Raw genomic sequence first — 22,259 nt, 5'->3', positions numbered from 1 at the left:
TCTCTAGTTGCGGCGAGTGGGGGCTACTCTTCGTTGCGGTGCATGGACTTCTCATTGCGGTGGCTTCTCCTGTTGCGGAGCACAGGCTCTAGGCGTGCGGGCTTCAGTAGTTGCAGCACGCAGGCTCAGTAGTTGTGGCTCACGGGCTCTAGAGCACACACTCAGTAGTTGTGGTGCACAGGCTTAGATGCTCCACGGCATGTGGGATCTTCCCGGACCAGGGCTCGAACCCATGTCCCCTGCATTGGCAGGCGGATTCTCAACCACTGCACCACCAGGGAAGCCCCCATAGCCTGGTCTTAACACTCATTCAACTCATCTCTGTTGAATGCAAGAATGAATGATTTTAAAAATGACTTAATTCCCAGGACTCTGAAATGACTGCTGGCTCTACAAGTATCTGAACTGGGTGCCAGCTACGCCACCGTACTACCTAAATGGATAAGTGCTTCTCAGTGCTGCAATTCCAACAACCAGGGCTAGGAGGGGCTTTGCTTAGGCAGGCAGTGTTTGCTCAATGCTTTTAAGACACAGGTGGTGCTGGACTTAATCAAGAGTAAGGCTCAGATATCCTCGGAAAAAATCCACACTTCAGGCTGTTTCTTGGCTCCTCTCTCTTCCTGACACATTCCAACAAGGAATTTATGGATGTTGGGAAGGACAAGGGGTGAGGAATTCTAGAACCTTTAAGAACGTCCATGTAAGTAACTCCATGCTTAACTGACTGTGCACAATAAAATTCTCTTGCCTGCAGGAAGAAAAATTTAATGTGGTCTGTCTCAGGTGTTGCCAAAATGATGTGGAAAGAAATTCATCTGCATTTCTAAACAGTAGGAATCTTCCTTGGCCCCCCGTGCCAAGGCTGTTTGACGTAAATGCCTAAGTCAACAAGATAAATATATTCCGTGAGTTACTAAAAGTGAAGTCATAAGTATTCTGAAATATGATTCTAGCCAGTTGGAAATTTTATCTTAATCTAAAAATGAAACTTTATTCTCCAGCTGTGAACCGGGAAACATTCAAAGATTGTTGATTCCTTCATCTCAGCAATGGTCTTTGTCCTGTGGTGAAGTGCCTAAAAATAACCGTCAGTTTGTTTATTCCATGCTGCTTCCAAAAGGTTAGCTATCAAACAGCTCTACTGGAAGAAAAAAAAAAAAAAAAGGAAGATTTGATAATAAGCCAAGAGGCACCTCAGAGTATACAATTGTAAACCAAAAAGCTCTTGGGACACAGCTGCCATGACACTGACTTGACCGAGGTTTCCCCATCTATTAAATGAATGTTACTTCACAGTAATGTTCTGAATAAAAATCTATAATGCCCAAATCTGGAGATATCATCCTACACTGGCCACAGCTAATATCAAAGGAACTGAAACAAGAACTAATTTTTATCTTTCATCAGTGATGAAGACCTAACATTATTTAAATTTTTATTTCATATTGGAGTATAGTTGATTAACAATGTTGTGTTAGTTTCAGGTGTACAGCAAAGTGATTCAGTTAAACATATACATGTGTCTATTCTTTTTCAAATTCTTTTCCCTTTTAGGTTGTTACATAATATTGAGCAGAGTTCCCTGTGCTGTACAGTAGGTCCTTGTTGGAAGTCCTAACATTTTAACACCTCCCCCCATCAAAAAAAGAAAAACAAAAAAGGCTTCAAGACCATTGCTTTATCTTTTTCTTTCTTCCTTTTTTTATAAAGGGCAGGCAACATAAGTTTGCCAGGTATTTGCAGACCAAGGGACTAAATACAGAAACCTATGTTTTCCCTAATCTTCTCCACAGATGACACTGAGCAATTAGGCACGTAGCCTTAGAAAGACACAGCAATGCTTACTGGGCTCAGCACCAGCCCTTCACATTGACCATTCATGCTCTCCTCACTGGCTGTACCAACTCCACATGCTCTCTCCTTTCCGCTCCCCTACACACCTTATACACCCCAGTAGAACCAGGACATCAGTATTCCGTACATGTTACCCCACTTTTGCCTACATCAGGCAGCTGCAGAGGGAAGCTGCTGTTATTACTGTCTCCTTCCTCATTCTCCTCCTCACCCACACATTCCTTGCCTTTTCTCATGCTATTCCCTCTTTCTAGACGCCTAATCTAGAAGGGTAGGCGGGTAAGGTGCAAATTCAATCCACCTACTCAGTTGTAACGAACCACTTTTTAGAATCCCACCCATCCTTCAGGCTCATCTCAGGTGCCACCTCTTTCAAGGTGTCTTTCTTCAGCCCCTCAAAAGAATGTAGCCACCCTCCACTTTGAACCTTAAAAGACCTAGGTTAGCCAATCTCTTTTGTTACCTATTACATCATTGTCATAGCCATGATGTAATTCCCTAATTCTCCCATGCCTTCTGGATGCAAACTTTCCTTTCTGATCTACTCTCTATTTGACCAGTGTGGTTATTATTGTTTCTATTATCATTAGCTACCATGTTAAGTACCTACTATGTGCCAGGCACTGTGCTGGTAGCTTAAGATACATCTCATTTTATCCCATCTTCTCATAGCTTTATAAAATAAGCATATATATATAGCCATACAGGAGATGAAGCAAGTGATACTCAGAGGGGGAAGTGAATGGCCACAGGTAGCAGCTACCAAGTGGAAGAGCTGGATTCTAACACAGGTCTATTTCTCTGCAAAGACCAGGCTCTTCCTCCCATACCTAGCCACTTCATCAATAGAACTGTTCAGACTACTGAAGAAAATGGACTGAGTCCCCCTCAAAAAGTCTGCAGCAAAGTAGCACAGAGTCAACAGAAGCAGGAGAGCCATGAGTTAATTTCGACAAACCTACCAGCTCCCAAGAGAAAGGTGAGGCAGGGCAGAACAAGATGCTAGGTGTAGCCAGAGTGGCTCCTGGGCAACCTATCTTCGGTTTTATTTGAGAAGAATCTCATGGAGAACTTGGGGTTCTAAGGTATGCAGAGAGAAAAAGAAAAAGCATTTCATATCCCAAGGGTAGGATGGGGGAAAGGATGAGGACCTGGGGCAAGCTCCATGTCCCTTCATATCTGAGGAGGCCAACAGCCATAAAGACCACTCCTTGCTTGTACCTGGATATGTTTGAACATGTAAGGTATGGAAATTACACTGCACATAAATATTTGCTTATGTTAACTAAAAAGGTGTCATCTTCTCTAGTCTCCTGGCACCTGCAGGTGAGGTACTCACCAATTTTAATTAGATAGGAGACTTAACAATATCCTACCTTTCTTTTTTAGACTCCCTCTGACCTCTCTGAGCCTCAGTTTCCTCATTTGTACCATGCGCTTAACATCACCAAGCAGACTTCTAAACGTGCACTGCTAAATAGAATTTCCTGCAATGATGGAAATGTTATTTATCCACACTGTCTGAATTATAGCCACTAGCCACGTCGCTATTAAGCACTTGAAATGTGAACAGTACAATTGAGGATGGAATTTTTAATTGTATTTAATTTTAATAACCACTTGTCGCTAGTGGCTACCATATTGAATAACGCAGCTCTGGACCAAAGAATTCAAAGTTTTCTTCCTCTTCTTAAACCTTCTCTCTCATGAAGAAATCTTTAAGGTAGTTTTTTTGTTTGTTTGTTTTTTTCTCCAGATTAATTATTCTTGAGAAGTTAACAGGAATGAAGGCACCTAAAGAGTCACAAACACAATCACAGAGTTAATTTGGCTCTAAAAATTTCTTTTGATAAAAATAGAAAGTAGAGTCTGATCCACATGTGTATTTTTCTGCACTTAGCATATATGCCAAGGCAGGTTACAGAGCAAGGCAACATGCATGGCTTGGATATAGCCACTTTGTCCCGGATGTGTGACCCCAACAATCTATGTATTGAGCCAATACAAAGGCTGTGTCTCTTCCTGCTGCCCTCCTTTCACCTTTGCAAACATTGTCAAACAGATCCTTTAATCTCTTCATAAAAGATAGAAGATAGATAACTAGGTAGATAGAGTGTAGATAGATAGATAGATAGATAGATACAGGTATAGATGTAGACAGGGATATGGACATAGGTATAGGTAGAGATGTAGATAAAGATAAAGATGTAGATACAGATGTAGATGCAGAGATAGAGATAGAGATAAATATAGAGATATCTCCCAGGACATATTTGCCTGGGGGCTCTGAGACAGAGATTCCTTCACTTCACTGCAGAACTCACCCTTGCTTAGAAAAACAGAACCGCATATGCCAAGGTAGGAGTTTCAAGAGTTGGAGGGAAGAAAATTCTGGAAAAAATACTAATTGAAGTCCATATTTTTAAAACAAAAGCTCCCCTTTATTGAGCTCTTGCTGCTGCCAAAGACTGTACCATTCCCACCACACACATTATCTCATGCACTTTCCACAGTAGTCCTACGAGGACACTCGTAGCATGTTTCATTGATGAAATGACTCTGGCCTGTGGTATAGATAGTTTGCCCAAGGGAGAGGAAGTGGTTGAACAATGACTCAAGACAGTTTGTCTACAAACCTGTGCTCTTCAACACTCTTCTATTTACATTCCAGAGCCTTGGAGCTTGCCATATTCTCAAAGAAGCCCTTTCTATTGGATAATTCCAATTAGAAACATATTTCTTCTGTTGTGCTGAAATTTGCCTTCTTGTAACCAACCCTCCTCTCCACCCCTAACGTACACACATTTTGATGCTTGTTTTGTCCTTTGAGGCCAGAAGGGACAAGCCAGCTCCTGCTTTCCCAGGATCTATACATAGGAATCCTGTTCTTCTCAATCTTGGCTTTCTCAGCTACAGAATAAACATGTACAGGTCCACACTCCTTCCCCCTACAAGACATTTTCCAGACCTTCCATTGCCTGATCACTTCCTGTAAAGATAAGAATCTGCTTGTGCTTTCTAAAGAATCTCTACAGAATAAGTTGCTCATTCTCCGATTTTAAAAGCCCTACTGTCCGAACATGATCCTTCATGTCTAACCTAAATATCACAAACTGTAATCTAAAGTAATTTTCCCTAGGTCTATCCTCAAAGGAGACATTAACAAGCCAGTTGTCTGCATGAGAATATTTTACATTCTTTTTTTTTTTTTTTTTTTAATTTTACATTCTTAAAGGTTACTACTTGCTTTGTATGTTTGCTCCTCTGGTGTAAGTATTTCCAGTTCTAGTAAATTTATCTTCATAAGGTTTACCCCCTCACTCATCAGTGATTCTGCAGCTCCTCTTTGATCTAGATCCAAGTTGCTGTTGGGTTTAGTACTGGATTCAATGAAGAGGTCAAGCTTAAGCAAAAGGAGGCTATTGGCCTGGACTCATGCTAGGTTTTGTTCTTCAGAGCATAACAAAATAGCAGCTACTTTTTAATATGTGCCTATTATGGGCTTGACACTATGTTGGGTGTTTTCTGTGCAGATCTTTAATTCATAATTCCCTCTGGAAGGATTTTGACCCCATTGCAAAAGTGAGATCACGGTTTAGAGAGGATAAATATCAATAGCTTGCCCAAGTCACAGAGTTAGTGAGTGGCATTTGTACTCAGGTGTGTCTAATTCCAAAGTCTAGACATTTTCCACCACGCTGAAGGTATAATGGGTCTTTCCCAAAGTGCAAAAACATCCGCCTGCCCTCAGACCACCATGAGCCAATATGGAAAATACACAACCCTCAAGAATCACATTTCTTTCCTCCAAACAATGCAGCATTTGGCTGTGCCAGTGCAGATACAGAGTGAAAAATCCTCACTCAACCCATACTCTGGTCATTATTTCCCTAGATTTGTTGCCTTAAAGTCTCAACCGACAATTCTAACAGCCTTTTAGATGGAAATTTAAGTCATTTAACAACACACACAAAAGTGTTGGGTAAAAGTCCAAAAGCATTTCAAACTTGGCCCATGGCCCTTTCTCATAAAAAAAAAAAAAAAAAAAGAAAGAGCTAAGAATTGATGGGAAGAGGGTGAGAAAGAAGGACTTTGTGGAAGGCAAAGAGAGTTAAAACAATTGCAGTAGATTACGCAATCAATAAATATTTGTCCGGTAAACAACTAAGATAGGCTATGGTAGTTTGAAAGAAGAGAACTTGCCAAGTTCTCCTCTTCATAATAATTTTCATTCAGTGGGCTTGCCTACATCACAGATCCACAAATTCTTATTAGGAAACTAATTTGAATGATAAAGCATACAGATGGCCACCTTCTCACTGTGTCCTCATACGGCCTTTCTGCTGTGCACAAACAGACACGGAGACAGAGTCAGAGAGAGATCTGGAGTCTCTTCCTCTTCTTATAAGGACACCAATACTATCATCAGATTAGGGCCCCATCCTCATGACCTTCATTTAACCTTGATTACCTCCCTAAGAGCCCTATCTCCAAATATAGTCACACTGAGGGTTAGGACTTCAAGTATGAATTTGGGGGGGAGGGGAAGGTATGATTCAGTGTACGACACTCAGTTAGAATAGAATAAGTACTTGTTGGGACTTCCCTGGTGGTGCAGTGGTTAAGAATCCGCCTGCCAATGCAGGGGACACAGGTTCGAGTCCTGGTCCGGGAAGATCCCACATGCCGCAGAGCAACTAAGCCTGTGCGCCACAACTACTGAGCCTGCACTCTAGAGCCCACAAGCCACAATTACTGAGCCCGCGTGCCTAGAGCCCATACTCCGCAACAGGAGACGCCACTGCAGTGAGAAGCCCGTGCACCACAAGGAAGAATAGCCCCCACTCGCCGCAACTAGAGAAAAGCCTGTGCGCAGCAACGAAGACCCAACGCAGCCAAAAATAATTAATTAATTTAAAAAAAAAAAAGAATAAGTACTTGTTGATTGCAGAAGACATCAAGGGCTCATGGACATCTTTCTGAGTCATCTCTTGCCCTTGGTCATAGTTTGGATAACTGGTTCAGGAACATTCTGTCAGGCTCTTCTAAAAACTTGAACTTTTAAGGTTTTAGAAATAAATCGAAAAGAAGAGGAATTGAGGTTCACAGAGGTAGAATACTATTCCAACAGCCACATAACTAGTTAGATGTTCAGTTACAGTAAAAACTCAGTTTGCTTTCTAAAGTCTTTCATTTTCACTTCTGCCTCTCACAGCAGAGGAAAACCAGCAGATGGAGTTAATCTTAGATTGGAGGGTCAATAATAAGAGGGAAGAGTTACTGGACATCTATGGGACTACAGCCTTCATACCACTCAATGTGCTCAACCAGTAAATAGCAAAGGGCTTCATGACTATATGAATGATTTCTACTTACTGTTTTCACTTTCATCATTACTTTAACCTTGACATTATGATCTTCACTGTACAGAAGTGAAATAAGACAAATAAAAGTTATATAACTTACCCAAAGGCCCAGAACTAGAGCTGAGATCCAAACCCGCATCTGATCTGTCTTGTCCTTTCTGCTGTCTCCCTATATTTCCAAATATTGAATAGTGAGTGAAGTCATTCATTCAAGATTGCAAAATTCTTTTAGAGACCATTTTATATCCACACTGCAGTGCACATTGAAGGAATAAAAGGAGACCTTCAAACACAGGAAATATAAATCAAAATTCATTGGAATTGCAGATATCCAATAGATTCAATGAACAGTAGATACTAACAAGCTTATTGTTTTCCTTTGTTTACTTGTAGAAGAGAATTCTTTCAAGAAGATCAGGAACCACTGATTTGGATTCTACTCTCAGCTTCCAAATCCCCAGTTCTGCCTAAGAGTGAGATACCCTAGGACCATAGAACCCCGGGAACATTCAGCCAAACCCACCTCCACCATGGGGGTCGTGACTCGGCTGTTGGCAGGCATCTTCCTAGCTCTGCTTGCCCTTCCTGCCGAAGGTGGCGTCCTCAAGAAAGTCATCCGGCACAAGCGACAGAGTGGGCTGAATGTCACCCTGCCAGAGGAGAACCAGCCGGTGGTGTTTAATCATGTCTACAACATCAAGCTGCCTGTGGGGTCCCAGTGCTCGGTGGATCTGGAATCAGCCAGTGGCGAGAAAGAGTTGGTCCCACTGTCAGAGCCCAGGGAAAGCTTCCAGGAGCACACGGTAGATGGGGAAAACCAGATCGTCTTCACACACCGCATCAACATCCCCCGCCGGGCCTGCGGTTGTGCCGCCGCTCCTGATGTCAAGGAGCTTCTGAGCAGACTGGAGGAGCTGGAGAACCTGGTGTCTTCCCTGCGGGAGCAGTGCACCTTGGGAGCAGGCTGCTGTTTCCAGCCCGCTGAAGGTAGGAGCTGGTGACCGGCCCAGCCCCTCGCGGTACACGTGGGAGGAACGAGGGGCAGGCCAGGATCCATCAGTTGTTTTCCAGAGTGGGCTCCCTGGGGAACTAGCCCCACAAGGTGTTCATTCAAAAGAGATTTTATGGACAAATGATTGTGCAGAACGTAATCATCTCCGTTCTGCTCTTGGAGAGTCTTGGTAACAAATGTTTCTCAGAGGAATTTTCAGGCCTCTCAGAAGTCCTGCTTTGAAAAACCCTATTTTAGTTTAAGTACGAGTTTCTAAAACTTACTTGACGATGAAATCTACTCATTCTCTACCCTTAAAACCTATGAATTTATTTTGAAATCCCTAACCCAAAGATCGTTCTCTGAAAAGTGGTGATGTAGCCCCATCACTTCGTTGTACAAATAGGGAAACTAAGGCCTAGAAGGAAGTTGGGATTCCTCAAGGTCCTGCCATAAGTGGCCAAGTTAGGACTTAAACTACAGTATTCCACACCCCAGTGTTCCTGCAAATTTACAATGCTGCCTACTGTGATGCAAAACCTGTGGGAAATAGAAAAAATGTTCCAGTTTAATGGCAGCAACGATGATGATCACAATATGAATTGAGCCCCTTTATGTACCAGGAATTGTAATTCACTATCTCATTTCATCCTCCCAACAACCCTTTGAGATAAGGTTTAATACCCCCTTTCTACAGATCTAAGAAATGAGACTCAAAAAAGTTAAACAACTGGCACAAGATGACTCAAAGAGTGATAAGAGATAGGAGCTTTGAAGGTGCCTGTGTGTCTCCACAACTCATGCTATCCCACTGATACCCTGTCTCCAGGTGCATCTTTTTTTTAAGGAATTGTGCCACTTTGGAATTTTGTCTTCATCTTCATTCCCTAAAGTTGATAGAGCTACAGGGGCTTCAACAGCTTCAAATCAGAGATGAAAATCTCTATTTTTGCTGCTCATAAAATATACTAGAAATTATTCTGGCAGATTATTTCAAGAGTAGCCCTAATTGTTGTAAGTGGAGAGTACTATAGGACATCCTTTAGGTTTCCAAGGCAAAAGCAACAACAAAAAAGTTTTCTTTATGCACAAATTACTTTATCTTCCACTTCCGTCAACTCCCTGGCAAAACGCAGAGGCGAGTTACACAATAGGACTAATGCTAAAGAATGGGTTAAAAAAAAAAAGTGGTTAATGCAGTGCTGTCCGTTAGAACTGTAATCTGAGCCATGTATGTAATTAATCTTAACTTTTCCAATAGTCACATTAATGAAAGGAACAGGTAAAAATGATTTTAATCATCTATCCAATACAAGTAAATAATCTTTCAGCTTGGAATCAATACAAAAATTGTTAATGGATATTTTACATTCTTTTCTTTTATGCTAAGTCTTTGAAATCCAGTGTGTTATGTAGTTCCCATTTAGAGCACATCTCAATTCAGACTAGCCACAATTCAGTTGTTTTGAAGCCACGTGTGTCTGGTGGCTACCATACTAGACAACATAGGTTTAGATTCTCACTTTCCAAGCCAACTTTTTTCTTAAAATTGACTTCCCTCCTGCTGTCAGGAAGGAGATAAAGTGTATTAATTCAACTGTATTTAGATGCAGAGAAAATGGAGCGAGTTTTGTTTGTTTCTTCTCCTTGGCTCCATGGAGACCACACCAGCCACTGCCGCAAGTTAAGCCAAGACATTACAGAGACTTCAAAGAGCCAGAGTCACAGCAGCCCTGACCACGTATTCCTCATATTCACCCACCACCGCAGCTTTCAGGATAGAGAGGAAAAAAGATGGAGGCACATGAGCTTTGTGAGGGCTGAGCCAAATGGGAAGTTGTCCTAACAGAATTAGAAAGCCACTCCTTAGCTGCCTCATTTCAGTTACAAAAAATTTAGAAAGTTTTGGTCACATAAGCACATATAACAACTTGAGTCGACCCAAAACACTCTGCAAAAGGAAATCACAGTAAGCACAACAGCAGGTCCTTAATGTCCTCGTTTAACCTGATTTACCCAGGGAAGTGGGCCATTGGTCCCACCTGACTGATGAAGAAACAGCTCCAGAGTGTCTAAATTTTTTTGCAAATGCAGCACAGCTATTGAGTCGAGGCATCAGAACTGAGTTCAGTTCAACGATTATTTCTTGGTGAAACACTTATTCTCCTGTATGTCTGACCTTGGCTAGGTACGGGAAAAGTAACGACACAGGCCAGCATAATGCATTGCACAGGCAGTGATTCGTAACCTTTGGGTCACAGGAATACTTGAAAATTTGATGAAAACTATGGGAGTTCTCCCCAGGGATGGAAATACACACACACACACACACACACACACACACACACAATCTGCATATGAACCTACAATTTCAGAGAGTGCAGGTTAAGAATTCCCACCTAGTATCATTAGATGAGGCCCCAACTGATTTCACACAATAAGCAAGTGGTTTTCAAGCCGAGGCCCCAACTGATTTCACACAATAAGCAAGTGGTTTTCAAGCCAGATGGGGCCTGAGGGTGCAACCGTGCTCTGGCTGAATTTGAATCTGGGGTTTGTGGCTAGAAACCAAGAAACTGGGCTGCTGGTGCTCAGTGGAGAGCCTCTGTTCTCTTCCCTCCCTGCAGGCCGCCTGGACACCAAGCCCTTCTGCAGTGGCCGGGGCAACTTCAGCACTGAAGGTTGTGGCTGTGTGTGTGAACCGGGCTGGAAAGGCCCCAACTGCTCTGAGCCTGAATGTCCAGGCAACTGTCACCTGCAAGGCCAGTGCCTGGACGGGCAGTGCGTGTGTGACAAGGGCTTCATGGGGGACGACTGCGGCCAGCTGGCCTGTCCCAGCGACTGCAATGACCAGGGCAAGTGCATGAACGGGACCTGCGTCTGCTTCGAAGGCTACTCGGGGGTGGACTGCGGCCAGGAGCCCTGCCCGGTGCCCTGCAGCGAGGAGCACGGCCGCTGCGTGGACGGCCGCTGTGTGTGCCAGGACGGCTTCGCCGGCGAGGACTGCAACGAGCCCCTGTGTCTGCACAACTGCCACGGCCGCGGGCGCTGCGTGGAGAACGAGTGCGTGTGCGATGAGGGCTTCACGGGCGACGACTGCGGCGAGCTCATCTGCCCCAACGACTGCTTCGACCGCGGCCGCTGCGTCAACGGCACCTGCTACTGCGACGAGGGCTTCGTGGGTGAGGACTGCGGCCAGCTCGCCTGCCCCAACGCCTGCCATGGCCACGGCCGCTGCGACGAGGGCCAGTGTGTGTGTGACGAGGGCTTCGCGGGTGCGGACTGCAGCGAGAAGCGCTGTCCCTCTGACTGCCACGACCGCGGCCGCTGCCTGGACGGGCATTGCGAGTGCGACGACGGCTTCACGGGCGCGGACTGCGGCGAGCTCCGGTGTCCCCGCGACTGCAGCGGCCACGGCCGCTGCGTCAACGGGCAGTGCGTGTGCGACGAGGGTCGCACCGGGGAGGACTGCGGGCAGCTGCGGTGCCCCAACGACTGTCACGGCCGCGGGCGCTGCGAGCAGGGGCGCTGTGAGTGCGAACTCGGCTTCCAGGGCTATGACTGTGGCGAGATGAGCTGCCCCCATGACTGTCACCAGCACGGCCGCTGCGTGAACGGCATGTGTGTCTGTGACGACGCCTACATGGGTGAGGACTGCCGCGAGCTGCGCTGCCCCCGGGACTGCAGCCAGCGGGGCCGCTGCGTGGACGGGCGGTGCGTGTGCGAGGACGGCTTCGCCGGCCCCGACTGCGCAGACCTCTCCTGTCCCGGCGACTGCCACGGCCGGGGCCGCTGCGTGGACGGCCAGTGCGTGTGCCACGAGGGCTTCACGGGCAAGGACTGCGGGCAGCGCAGATGTCCCGACGACTGTCACGGCCAGGGCCGCTGCGTGGATGGCCAGTGCGTGTGCCACGAGGGCTTCACTGGGCTGGACTGCGGGCAGCGCTCCTGCCCCAACGACTGCAGCAGCTGGGGGCAGTGCGTCTCCGGCCGCTGCATCTGCAATGAGGGTTACACCGGGGAAGACTGCTCCCAGGGTGAGTACCAGCGCTCCAGCGAACTAGCGTGATGACGGCCACCATCGAGTTGGCATGTGCTGGAGAACTGTGTGTTATACCAAACACACACACACACACACACATACACACAGACTCTTTGACTCACCTGTTACAGAGCTACCGATTTGAGGGCTCAGAGGCTCAGAGAGGTTATGGAATTGTCCCAAGGACACACAGCTTATATATCACAGAGCTGGTACCTGAATCTGGGTAACTCATCTACGCTGAGTTTAACACCCAGTGCCCACGAAGAGGGTAGATGAAACGCTCACCTCCCTTTTGCTAAACATCAACCTTCTTTCCTACTCTGTATTGACATGGAACCAATAATGAACTAAATCCCTCATTTGGATGGAAGTAAAAACTCAGCTAAATTGAGTGGACAGTGAGATTACATAAAACAAACTGTTTTAAACGCACATTCAGCTAAAGATGAAGTGCTGATCACCTATGAAGCAGGCCCGTCTCTTAAATCACCTTTTTGTTGCTGTCTTTTATCCCAAGGACTGTGAGTGCCTTAAAGGAGCATTATCCCAGCAGTTAGCACAGGGCATGTATTCAGTAAGTAAATACTGGTTGAGTGAAAACACAGCAAAGACCAATAATGCTCATGTTTAATGAGGGTCTTCTTTGTACTTCCCTCATCCACCCTTATATACCTGTCATAATGGAGACTTTCTGCCTTGATTAAAGCCATTGGCACATAAAAACAAACACACGGCTCTGTGTTTGACATGGCCAAGCCAGGCAAGCCTGGTTGGAAGGAAGACCAGGCTGGCCGGGAGGAGGGGTACGTTCCAAATTTGATGAGTAAGCAAAGTTGAGCAAGTCCCTCTGCCTCACTCACCTCTAAGAAAAGGAAAGAGTTGGACCAGATGAGCCCAAAATACCCTTCCAGTGCTAAGAATGTATGACGTGAAGTTCAGAGCAGAAAGCCAAGCCCAGGCTGCACTTTCCCATGCAGATGGCCTGAATCTGAACTAAGGTCCAGGGAGTGGAGAAGTCGGAGGGGCCAGTTCACAAAGAGCCCTGAAGGCCACACTGTAGACCTGGAACTTTAGCCTGAAGGCAAGGGATGGCCACCAAAGGTTTTGAAGATGGGTCACAGCAGGAGGGTCCTTGATGAGTCTGCATTTTAGAAAATGGAAGGTGGATTTCAGGGCTCCGTGACTGGGGGAAGAGACAGGTCCAGGGAAACAAACCAAGAGAGAATTCATAGAGTGCGTTATGACACCATCTGACCCAAACTGTCCTTCCTTATTCTTGCCAGTGTCCCCTCCCAAAGACCTCATCGTGACAGAAGTGACAGAAGAGACCATAAACCTGGCCTGGGAAAATGAGATGCGGGTCACAGAGTACCTCATCGTGTACACGCCCACCCATGAAGACGGCCTAGAAATGCAGTTCCGTGTCCCTGGAGACCAGACGTCCACCACCATCCAGGAGTTGGAGCCTGGCGTGGAGTACCTTATCCGCGTGTTCGCTATCCTGGAGAACAAGAAGAGCATTCCTGTCAGCGCCAGGGTGGCCACTTGTGAGTGAGCAGAGCACCTCTCGGCAGCCTCAACTGCCCTCCTCCTGTCCAGTACATAGTCCCCCCCCATGAGTTACTGCCTCACCTTTGCCCCTGTAGCTCTACGGCTGTCTTTATGCAGTTACACTAGTTAAAACTCTGGAATCCAGTTAAGTCCACTGAATTTTTAAAAAATTTTATGGACGTATAGTTGATTTACAATGTTGTGTTAATTTTTACTGTACAGCAAAGTGATTCAGTTATACATATATATGTATTCTTTTTCCTATAACCCATTGAATATTTGTTACAGAAAGTCCTCACATACTAACTCATTTAACTCACAATAACCCTATGAGACAGGAGCTACTGTTAACCCATTTTACAGATGAGGAAACTGAGACTCTGAATGGTTAAGCATCTCATCCCATATCACACAGTTAATAAGTAGTAGAGATAGGATTTGAACCCTGGCAGTCTTAAGTACTCTATTCTACTACTACCTTTCTATGGAGCTCACTGTCTATATATTTAAAAAATTCAAAAGTGGAAACATCAAGATTCAAGTTATTCTTCCTTTAAGAGTCCAACATCAGAATAATTACCTCCACTCCTAAAAAGCAAGCTGTGGCTAGAAATTGGTTCTTTTTTGCTTAGTAATAGTAACATTGGCTGCTTTTATTAAACTTGTGCTTCAGGCCAGGGACCATGGCCAGCAGTCACTGTGGGACTCAGCAGTCTCAAAACATTCCCAAGGGGTAGGCATACTTAGCTCCTTCTCTTGGATGATGAAACTGAGGCTCAGGGCATTTTGTTAACTCAACCAAGCACACAGAAGTTGTGATGATGGAGCTGAGATTCTAGCCCATCTGTCTGATTTCAAAGTCTATTGTCATATTAGGTTTAAGCATATGAAATTGCCAGTATTCAATCATATGGTTGGTCCTTATATTGATATTAAATTCCATGATGCCTCACATTAGACGGCAATCCAGGAGAACCCTTAAATAGACTCCAGCTCTGACAGACAGCCCTGTGGGGTTTAGTGGAATCATGTCTGTCCCCTCCACCACACATGTAGTCATCTTTACCTCCTCTCTGTGCTCTTCCTGACAGACCTGCCTACACCTGAAGGTCTAAAATTCAAGTCCATCAGGGAGACATCTGTGGAAGTGGAGTGGGATCCTCTGGACATCGCTTTTGAAACGTGGGAGGTCATCTTCCGGAATATGGTAAGGAGCACAGAGGAGTGGGCACCTTCGACCACGAGCATCTGAAAGATGCTCACAGGGCTCTGTAGACTTTTCTATCAACTCACTTCCTTGGCTTTTGGTGGGGGACAAGGCTCTAAGTAGCCCCTGTGCATCTGCATCTGTTTTTAAGTGACTTAAGAAGTCAATAAGCACGGCACTTAGGGCTGAGAGCCTAAGTAAATAGATGGCAAGTCATCTCTATGTTCCGAGTACCCATTACAGTCTTACAAATCTCCACTCAGAGGCAAAGAAGATAAGAAATGGTCTCTGTCTCAGAATGCCTCCAGGCATATCTGAGATTGAGTATCCTTTCTCTCTGTGCCTAAAAGCACATGTGAGGCAGGAAAGTGGGTCCCTGAGTTCAAAGTCAGGCTCTGCCTCTTACTAGCTGTTTGGAAGATGGGACAATGACCTGAGTTCTGGGATGCTGGCTTCCTCGTCTATGAAAGGAAGGATTGATTTGGTGGCTCCAGAGTTCCTTTGGTTTTCATGCCCGTCATTTGACTTGAGTGTCAAAGGGGTGAGTAGAGAGGTCTGTGGGAGGGAGAAACCAACTTGAGAGATATATTCATCTCTCTATATCCTCAGCACCTGCCATACTGATCAGATGCTTAGTAAGTGCCTAGTGATAGATGAAAGTATGAAAGAGGAAGGCATGAATACAGAATGAATGAATCACATAAATGAAGGAGCTGGTACCTCCTTAGGTCTTACAAAGGTGCCTCTATATTTCAGAATAAAGAAGATGAGGGAGAGATCACCAAAAGCCTGCGGAGGCCGGAGACCACGTACCAGCAAACTGGCCTAGCTCCCGGGCAAGAGTATGAGATATCTCTGCACATCGTGAAAAACAATACCCGGGGCCCAGGCCTGAAGAGGGTGACAACCACCCGTGAGTATCACCTTTAATACCACTGACACAAGGATAAAGCTGATTGTACTGCAAAGCATCTCTGGTTGATAACATGCCCTCTTACAGAGCATCTGTATCAATTAGCTTTTTTTTTTTTTTACAAATTTATTTATTTTATTTATATTTATTTTTGGCCACATTGGGTCTTCGCTGCTGCGCGCGGGCTTTCGGTAGTTGTGGCGCGCGGACCCCTCATCGTGGTGGCCTCTCTTGTTGCAGAGCACGGGCTCTAGGCATGCAGGCTTCAGTAGTTGTGGCACACGGGCTTGGTAGTTGTGGCTCACGGGCCCTAGAGCATAGGCTCAGTAGTTGTGGCGCACGGGCTTAGTTGCTCCGTGGCATGTGGGATCCTCCTGGACCAGGGCTCGAACCCGCGTCCCCTGCATTGACAGGCAGATTCCCAACCACTGTGCCACCAGGGAAGCCCTCAATTAGCTTTTGCTACATAAAAAACAAGCTCCAAACTTTATGGCTTGAAACGATACTTTTGCACATTGGTGATTTGGGGTTGGACAGTTTTTCTGTTCTTGACTGGACTCACTTACGCATCTGTATGGGCTGGGGGCTGGTTGGCCTAGGATGGCCTCAGCCAGCACGGTGCCCTTCTGCCTCACATGGTCCCTCAGCCTCCGGTGGGCTAGCCTGGGCCTGATCTCACAGCGGCGGAGCAGGCTCACAAAAGACACTGGGTCACTTCCATCAAAGCAAATCTCAAGGCCAGTCCAGATTGAAGGGGTGGGGAAAAGATCCATCCCTGTATGAGAGAAGCTTCAGAGTGACATTTCAAAGGGGCACTGATACAGGAAAATAAATAATCTACCATACTATCTGATTTAATATTAGTACCCAGTCCTATGGAAAAGGTAGGGAAAATATTAATGCTATTATTTTTCAAGAATCAAAACCGAGGCTTAAAGAAGCTTAATCAGTTTAACTAACACCACGTGGTTAATACTATCAGGGCCAGAATGTTAAGCCTGGGTTTAGTTTTATGACTTTAACCCCATTACCAGTAACATTGACTAGGCTCTGGGTTATGTAGAGTGTTGATGCCGTGTCTTCAACAGGAACTTAAATAAAATGTGACTCAGAGCTAAAGATATCAGAACTTCTTGGGCGTAGAGTAGGATTTGGCACTGCTAGATCATTTGGTGGGGGGAATAAAAATCCTGAATTTGGAGTTGTTCTATCAAGAAGCAAATTTTTATAAATAAATAAACAAATAAAATTGTTTTGCACTGACATTTGGGAAAATCTCTTTATCTTCTTCAAGATAGCATACCATACGTGCCAACTATTTAAGGTATTGACTCTTCTTGGCAGGGGGTGATTGGAAAATTTAAATCTCTTTACTAATGACAAGAAAGAACATCTTGCATTTAAATATTTGCACATTTTGTTTAACTCAGATCCAATTCATAAGATTGTCTTTTTTATAAGCAAGTGTTTTCCATCATCCTGACAACATCGCACTGTGGTAGGTAGAAGGCGGGTACCAACAAGAAAAAATCATTAGATCACCAGAAAGGCATAGAAAAGATTAAGCAGATGCTTATTTGCTATAGAGACGGCCCGTTGAAAATACAAAAGACATTTCTTTCATCTGCCCTTTTCTTTTTAATCTAAATTTAGGGATTGGCTGCTTTATTTTCTTCTTCTTGAAGGACAAACATCCCAACATTTGAAGTTTCATAATCACATAAATATCAACACTGAGAGGCAGATACTTACCTGTTTATTTTGCTGATACCTGCTCTTTTTCCAGATTTAAAGGATCTTAAAAATTTCATATTTCGCTCCTTCCCTCTCAGCTCTATATAGAGATTGTATGACAACCATTTCTGATATGTAAATATTTTTGAGATGCATCATTTAAAGGAGAAAGAGCCTGGGCTTTAGATCCAAACAGTCCTGAACTTGAATTCCAGCTTCACCAATAACCATCACCTTGGGTAGATCCACTTCTTTAAGCCTTAGACCCACCATCTGGAAACCGGGTTCATATATCTTCCTACGGTATAGTCATGAGAGTTAAGACTTAAACGACAAAGCACTGTGCTTGGCACATAGTGAGCACAAGACAATGTTAATCTCCTGTATTGAAGGGTTCTGGACCTAGGGCGAGATCGGTGTCCTTGACTGAATCTCAACTTCTTTAATGAAAGGGCTGTTAAGAAAGGTAGTAGGTATGGTTCAGGTGTTTCCTAGCACCTTGAAGATCATAGGACAGGAGGCTTCACTGCTGAACTGCAGTATCATTTTCATTGTGGATTTCACGGCTTCAACATCTGTGAGCTGAGACTAATGTATCAATGCATAGAGTTCAAAAACTAGACTCTGCAGGTTTCTCACAATCAGCTATGAATTATTCCTCCTTCTCATTCCCTTTATAAAACCAAGTTCCTTTCATCTGATCTTGTTTCCTCAACCAGTGCTGAAAACACAAACTTAACTATTTTAAAAAATGAAGAAACATTGACTGAATGCTTTAATGTCTTAATTTTCAGCCTGGTATGTTTTACTGTATAATGTTTTAACGCATTAAAATTATTTATCTAATTAGAAAAAAAAAGAGTAAAGACATAAATGGCAAAGCCTGATGCTACACTCGGGATTCAAAAAGGTCAAAGACTGACTCTCTGAATGACCGTATCTAGATTGTATAAGACGGTTTGAATAAACTGTAGAGAAATCTGTTACAGAATAGTGAGAAAAGCACAATACTAGGAAGCTCTTATTTTTGACTGTCGTAAGAACACTTAACCGGAGATCTACCCTCTTAACACGTTTTTAAGTGCACAATAGAGTACTGTCAACCAGAGGCATAATGCTGTACAGCAGATCTCTAGAACTTAATCATCTTGCAAACTGAAACTTTATACCCCTAGGGGAAGGAGTATGTGTTTATCTGTTTGCAACAGGGTCAGACAATGGTTCTTGTTAGAAAGTGACATATGAGTGGGGTTTTGAAGGATGAATAGGAGATTTTTAGAGGGAGAGGAGCAATCTCAGGAAGAAGAAACAGAGGAACAGCAAGAGTAGAGGCTGGGGGTGAGAAACAACACGGGGCGCTCTTGGAGGAGAAGTATGCTGTCAGAGCAGGAAGCCCAGAGCGGGTGGGGCAGGAGGTGAGCAGCAGGGCAGGAGGAAGGCCAAGATGAGGCCTCAAAGACAGGCAAGGCTTGAGATAGCCGTGACCTTCTTGCCTGAATTACTTTCATCAAAACTAACTTTCCATACATTGTCAAGCCAGTCATTGCCTCACTTTTCTGTTTCATTATTTGGATAGAGAAGTTACCAATTAGGGAGTTTTGCCTAATTAAAAAACCATAGAGGCTAAGTCAATGTTTTTCAAGTGAAGTAGCCCCTAAGTGTGTTTCTTCAACTTATGATGATGATGATGGTGATAATAATATAGTCACAGCCATTTATCATATAACTACTACATTGCAGGCTCTGTGCTAGATGCTCCACATGCATTATTTCCTTTAATGTTTGAAAAAACAAAAACCCTACAAGGTAGCTGTCATCATCCCTACTTATAGCATATCAAACAGGAAACTGAGGTTCCGAAAGACAAAATAAGGTCAGTTGGCCAGTATGCACCTGAACGTACACTCACGGATCTGGAAGGCTACAAGCCCTCTCTCTGCTCAGCCCTTGGCACTGGCCCTGATCTCTGAAACCCCTCTGTCCTCTGTCTGTCACAGGCTTGGACGCCCCCAGCCAGATCGAAGTGAAAGACGTTACGGACACCACCGCTCTGATCACCTGGTCCAAGCCCCTGGCCGAGATCGACAGCATTGAGCTCACATACGGGATCAAAGATGTGCCAGGCGACCGAACCAGCATCGACCTCACACACGAGGAGAACCAGTACTCCATCGGGAGCCTGAAGCCAGACACAGACTACGAGGTTTCCCTCATCTCCCGCAGGGCCGACATGTCTAGCATACCCGCCAGAGAGACCTTCACGACAGGTAACGGGCCTCCCCCTGCTAACAGCCCCAGGAAAGGAAAGATTGCCAGACTCCCATCCCCACTCCATGTCGGGCTGTCTTCCAGGCTCCTTTTACAGTGGAAACAATGGAAAGGGGATTTTCATTCCTTTAAGTTTTATTTTAAAATACTGTAGCAATTGATTGATTAATATTACCCCAAATAACTTTCTAAGGCAAAAGAAAATATTTGCCTACATAGAAGATGCTGGTCTGAGATTCTCAGACATTTTGGTTAAAACAAAATTTAAATAAATATTTTAATAATAAAATGCAGTATATGGAAAACATAAATGACAAAGATGCCTTCTAACCTCTTAGCCTACAGCACTATCTTAAAAGTACCAAAGTGTCAATCATTCATTCACTAAATATTTTTTCAGAGCTCGGTAAGCTCCGTGTGAGTTATTAAAAATCCAGTGATGAATACAACAAATACAGTCACAGAGCTTATTTGCAAGTTTCTGTACAGTTTTTATTAAGCACGAAATCGGTGGAAAACGTGAATGATTGAGGTATCATGCGCTTTAATAATGAGGAAAGTGTCAAGTATGTAGTATTTGTTTAGATGTGTGCATTAGCTATTGAGCCAGAGGAGTGTGTGGGCAATTTTGTCATTTCTCTCCAATGGCAGGCACCTTTCATGTCTCACCTTGAACTGTCAAGGACTCCCTCTCTCCTGGTGCCTGGTGTTCTCAATACCAATGCCCCTTCCTCTCCCAAACAGGCCTGGATGCGCCCAGAAATCTCCGCCGCATCTCCCAGACAGAAAACAGCATCACCCTGGAGTGGAGGAACGTCAAGGCGGCCGCCGACAGTTACAGAATTAAGTATGCACCCATCTCTGGAGGTGACCATGCCGAGGTAGAAGTCCCCAGGAGCCAACAAACCACAACCAAAACTACACTCACAGGTGAGCTCCGCATCCCTGACCCAACTGGCCCTGGGGGCATGTCCCCACGTTGCAACCCTCCAGAGAGTGAAAAAAAACACTTCCCAGCTATCCATCTCACTTGGGCCTCTGTGAGTCAGGCTGTGAAACAGTCCAGACATTGAGAAATCGTAGCCTTCAGGGACTAGTTCAGGGCCATTTTTATGGCCTTCTGAAAGTCTGTCCAGTTTTGGGCCGAATCTCAACCTGCATGTTCTCTCTTAGGTCTGAGGCCAGGAACTGAATATGGTATTGGAGTGTCTGCCGTGAAGGGGGACAAGGAGAGTGACCCAACCACCATCAATGCGGCCACAGGTGAGGCCCGCCTGGATTCCCACCTCCACGGGATGAGCACCAGCAGACACAACAAGGCCCAGGAGGCAGGAAACCTACTTAAAAAGAAATAGTAGATGCCCAGAGGAAAGAGGGGCTTCTAGGATCATCCAGCCCAGATGTCCACGTTCAAAAGTAGCATAAGCACTCCCCATGTGAATGATCCTAACACTACTCTCTATGCAGGAAGGGGGACAGGGGATATTTTACAAAAAATTGGAACCAGACTTTATTAGAGATCTACAAACTTTTGAAAGTTGGCAACCGATTCCATTTTTTATAAACCACTGACTAATCAAAACACATCTGGGGGCTTTTCTCTTAGCAAACACTTGTATTTGTATTGCATACCCCCATCATATAGATTATAAGCGGCAGGAGCATAGTTTAAGGCAATCTTTGCTCTTACTCATTGCATCCTGCAGCTCCAGCCTCTGAGTGAGGATGCTGAGGGGCTACATGATTTGAGGCCGCTGATTCTTTCTGCAAGTTTGTTTGTTTTTTCTGGAAAATTTGTAAAAAAGAAAACTCGTCCCTTTACCTCTCCACCAGCCTCCTGCTTATCGCCCCCTGGGACTATGATGATAAGGGGTGGCTGGTATGGGGAGATCATTATGCAGGATCCAATGCTGAGCACTTATACATATTCTTTTTTATCTTTTTATTTGGAGGTAATTGTAGATTCACATGCGGTGTAAGAAAGAATACAGAGAGATCTGTACCCTTTGTGTAGTTCCCCCCATTGGTAACATTTGTGTAACTACAGAAAACTATCAGGACCAGGAAACTGACATTGATACGGTCTATCAACTTTATTCAGATTTCACTCAACTGTGTGTGTGTGTGTGTGTGTGTGTATGTGTGTGTATGTGTGTGTGTATTTAGTTCTATGTTATCACTTGTAGATTTTGGAAGCTACCACTCGTTATCACTTGTAGATTTTGGAATCTACCACTACAGTCAGACACCAAATAGTTCCAATCACAAGGGTTGCTCTTGCTACACTTTTCTATAGCCAAGGCAACTCCCACCCTCCCCTTCACCTTAAT

General features: G+C 44.7%; 1 protein-coding gene across 7 annotated transcripts in view; it reads left to right on the top strand.

Annotated features, from left to right (window-relative positions):
* TNC (tenascin C) overlaps positions 1 to 22,259 on the top strand; it is a 91,938-nt gene that overhangs the window by 18,926 nt on the left and 50,753 nt on the right. For all 7 annotated transcript variants that reach the window (XM_059925462.1, XM_059925460.1, XM_059925461.1 and 4 more), the window contains exons 2-9: positions 7,614 to 8,207; positions 10,839 to 12,248; positions 13,540 to 13,803; positions 14,899 to 15,014; positions 15,771 to 15,927; positions 19,659 to 19,928; positions 20,674 to 20,859; positions 21,103 to 21,192. In XM_059925462.1, the coding sequence (XP_059781445.1) occupies positions 7,751 to 8,207; positions 10,839 to 12,248; positions 13,540 to 13,803; positions 14,899 to 15,014; positions 15,771 to 15,927; positions 19,659 to 19,928; positions 20,674 to 20,859; positions 21,103 to 21,192 (2,950 nt within the window). In that variant the 5' untranslated portion in view covers positions 7,614 to 7,750. The remainder of the gene's footprint in view (positions 1 to 7,613; positions 8,208 to 10,838; positions 12,249 to 13,539; positions 13,804 to 14,898; positions 15,015 to 15,770; positions 15,928 to 19,658; positions 19,929 to 20,673; positions 20,860 to 21,102; positions 21,193 to 22,259) is intronic.

Source organism: Balaenoptera ricei, chromosome 6 (assembly GCF_028023285.1).
Source record: "Balaenoptera ricei isolate mBalRic1 chromosome 6, mBalRic1.hap2, whole genome shotgun sequence".
Classification (NCBI taxonomy): domain Eukaryota; kingdom Metazoa; phylum Chordata; class Mammalia; order Artiodactyla; family Balaenopteridae; genus Balaenoptera; species Balaenoptera ricei.
This window is presented reverse-complemented; position numbering and strand designations above follow the sequence as displayed.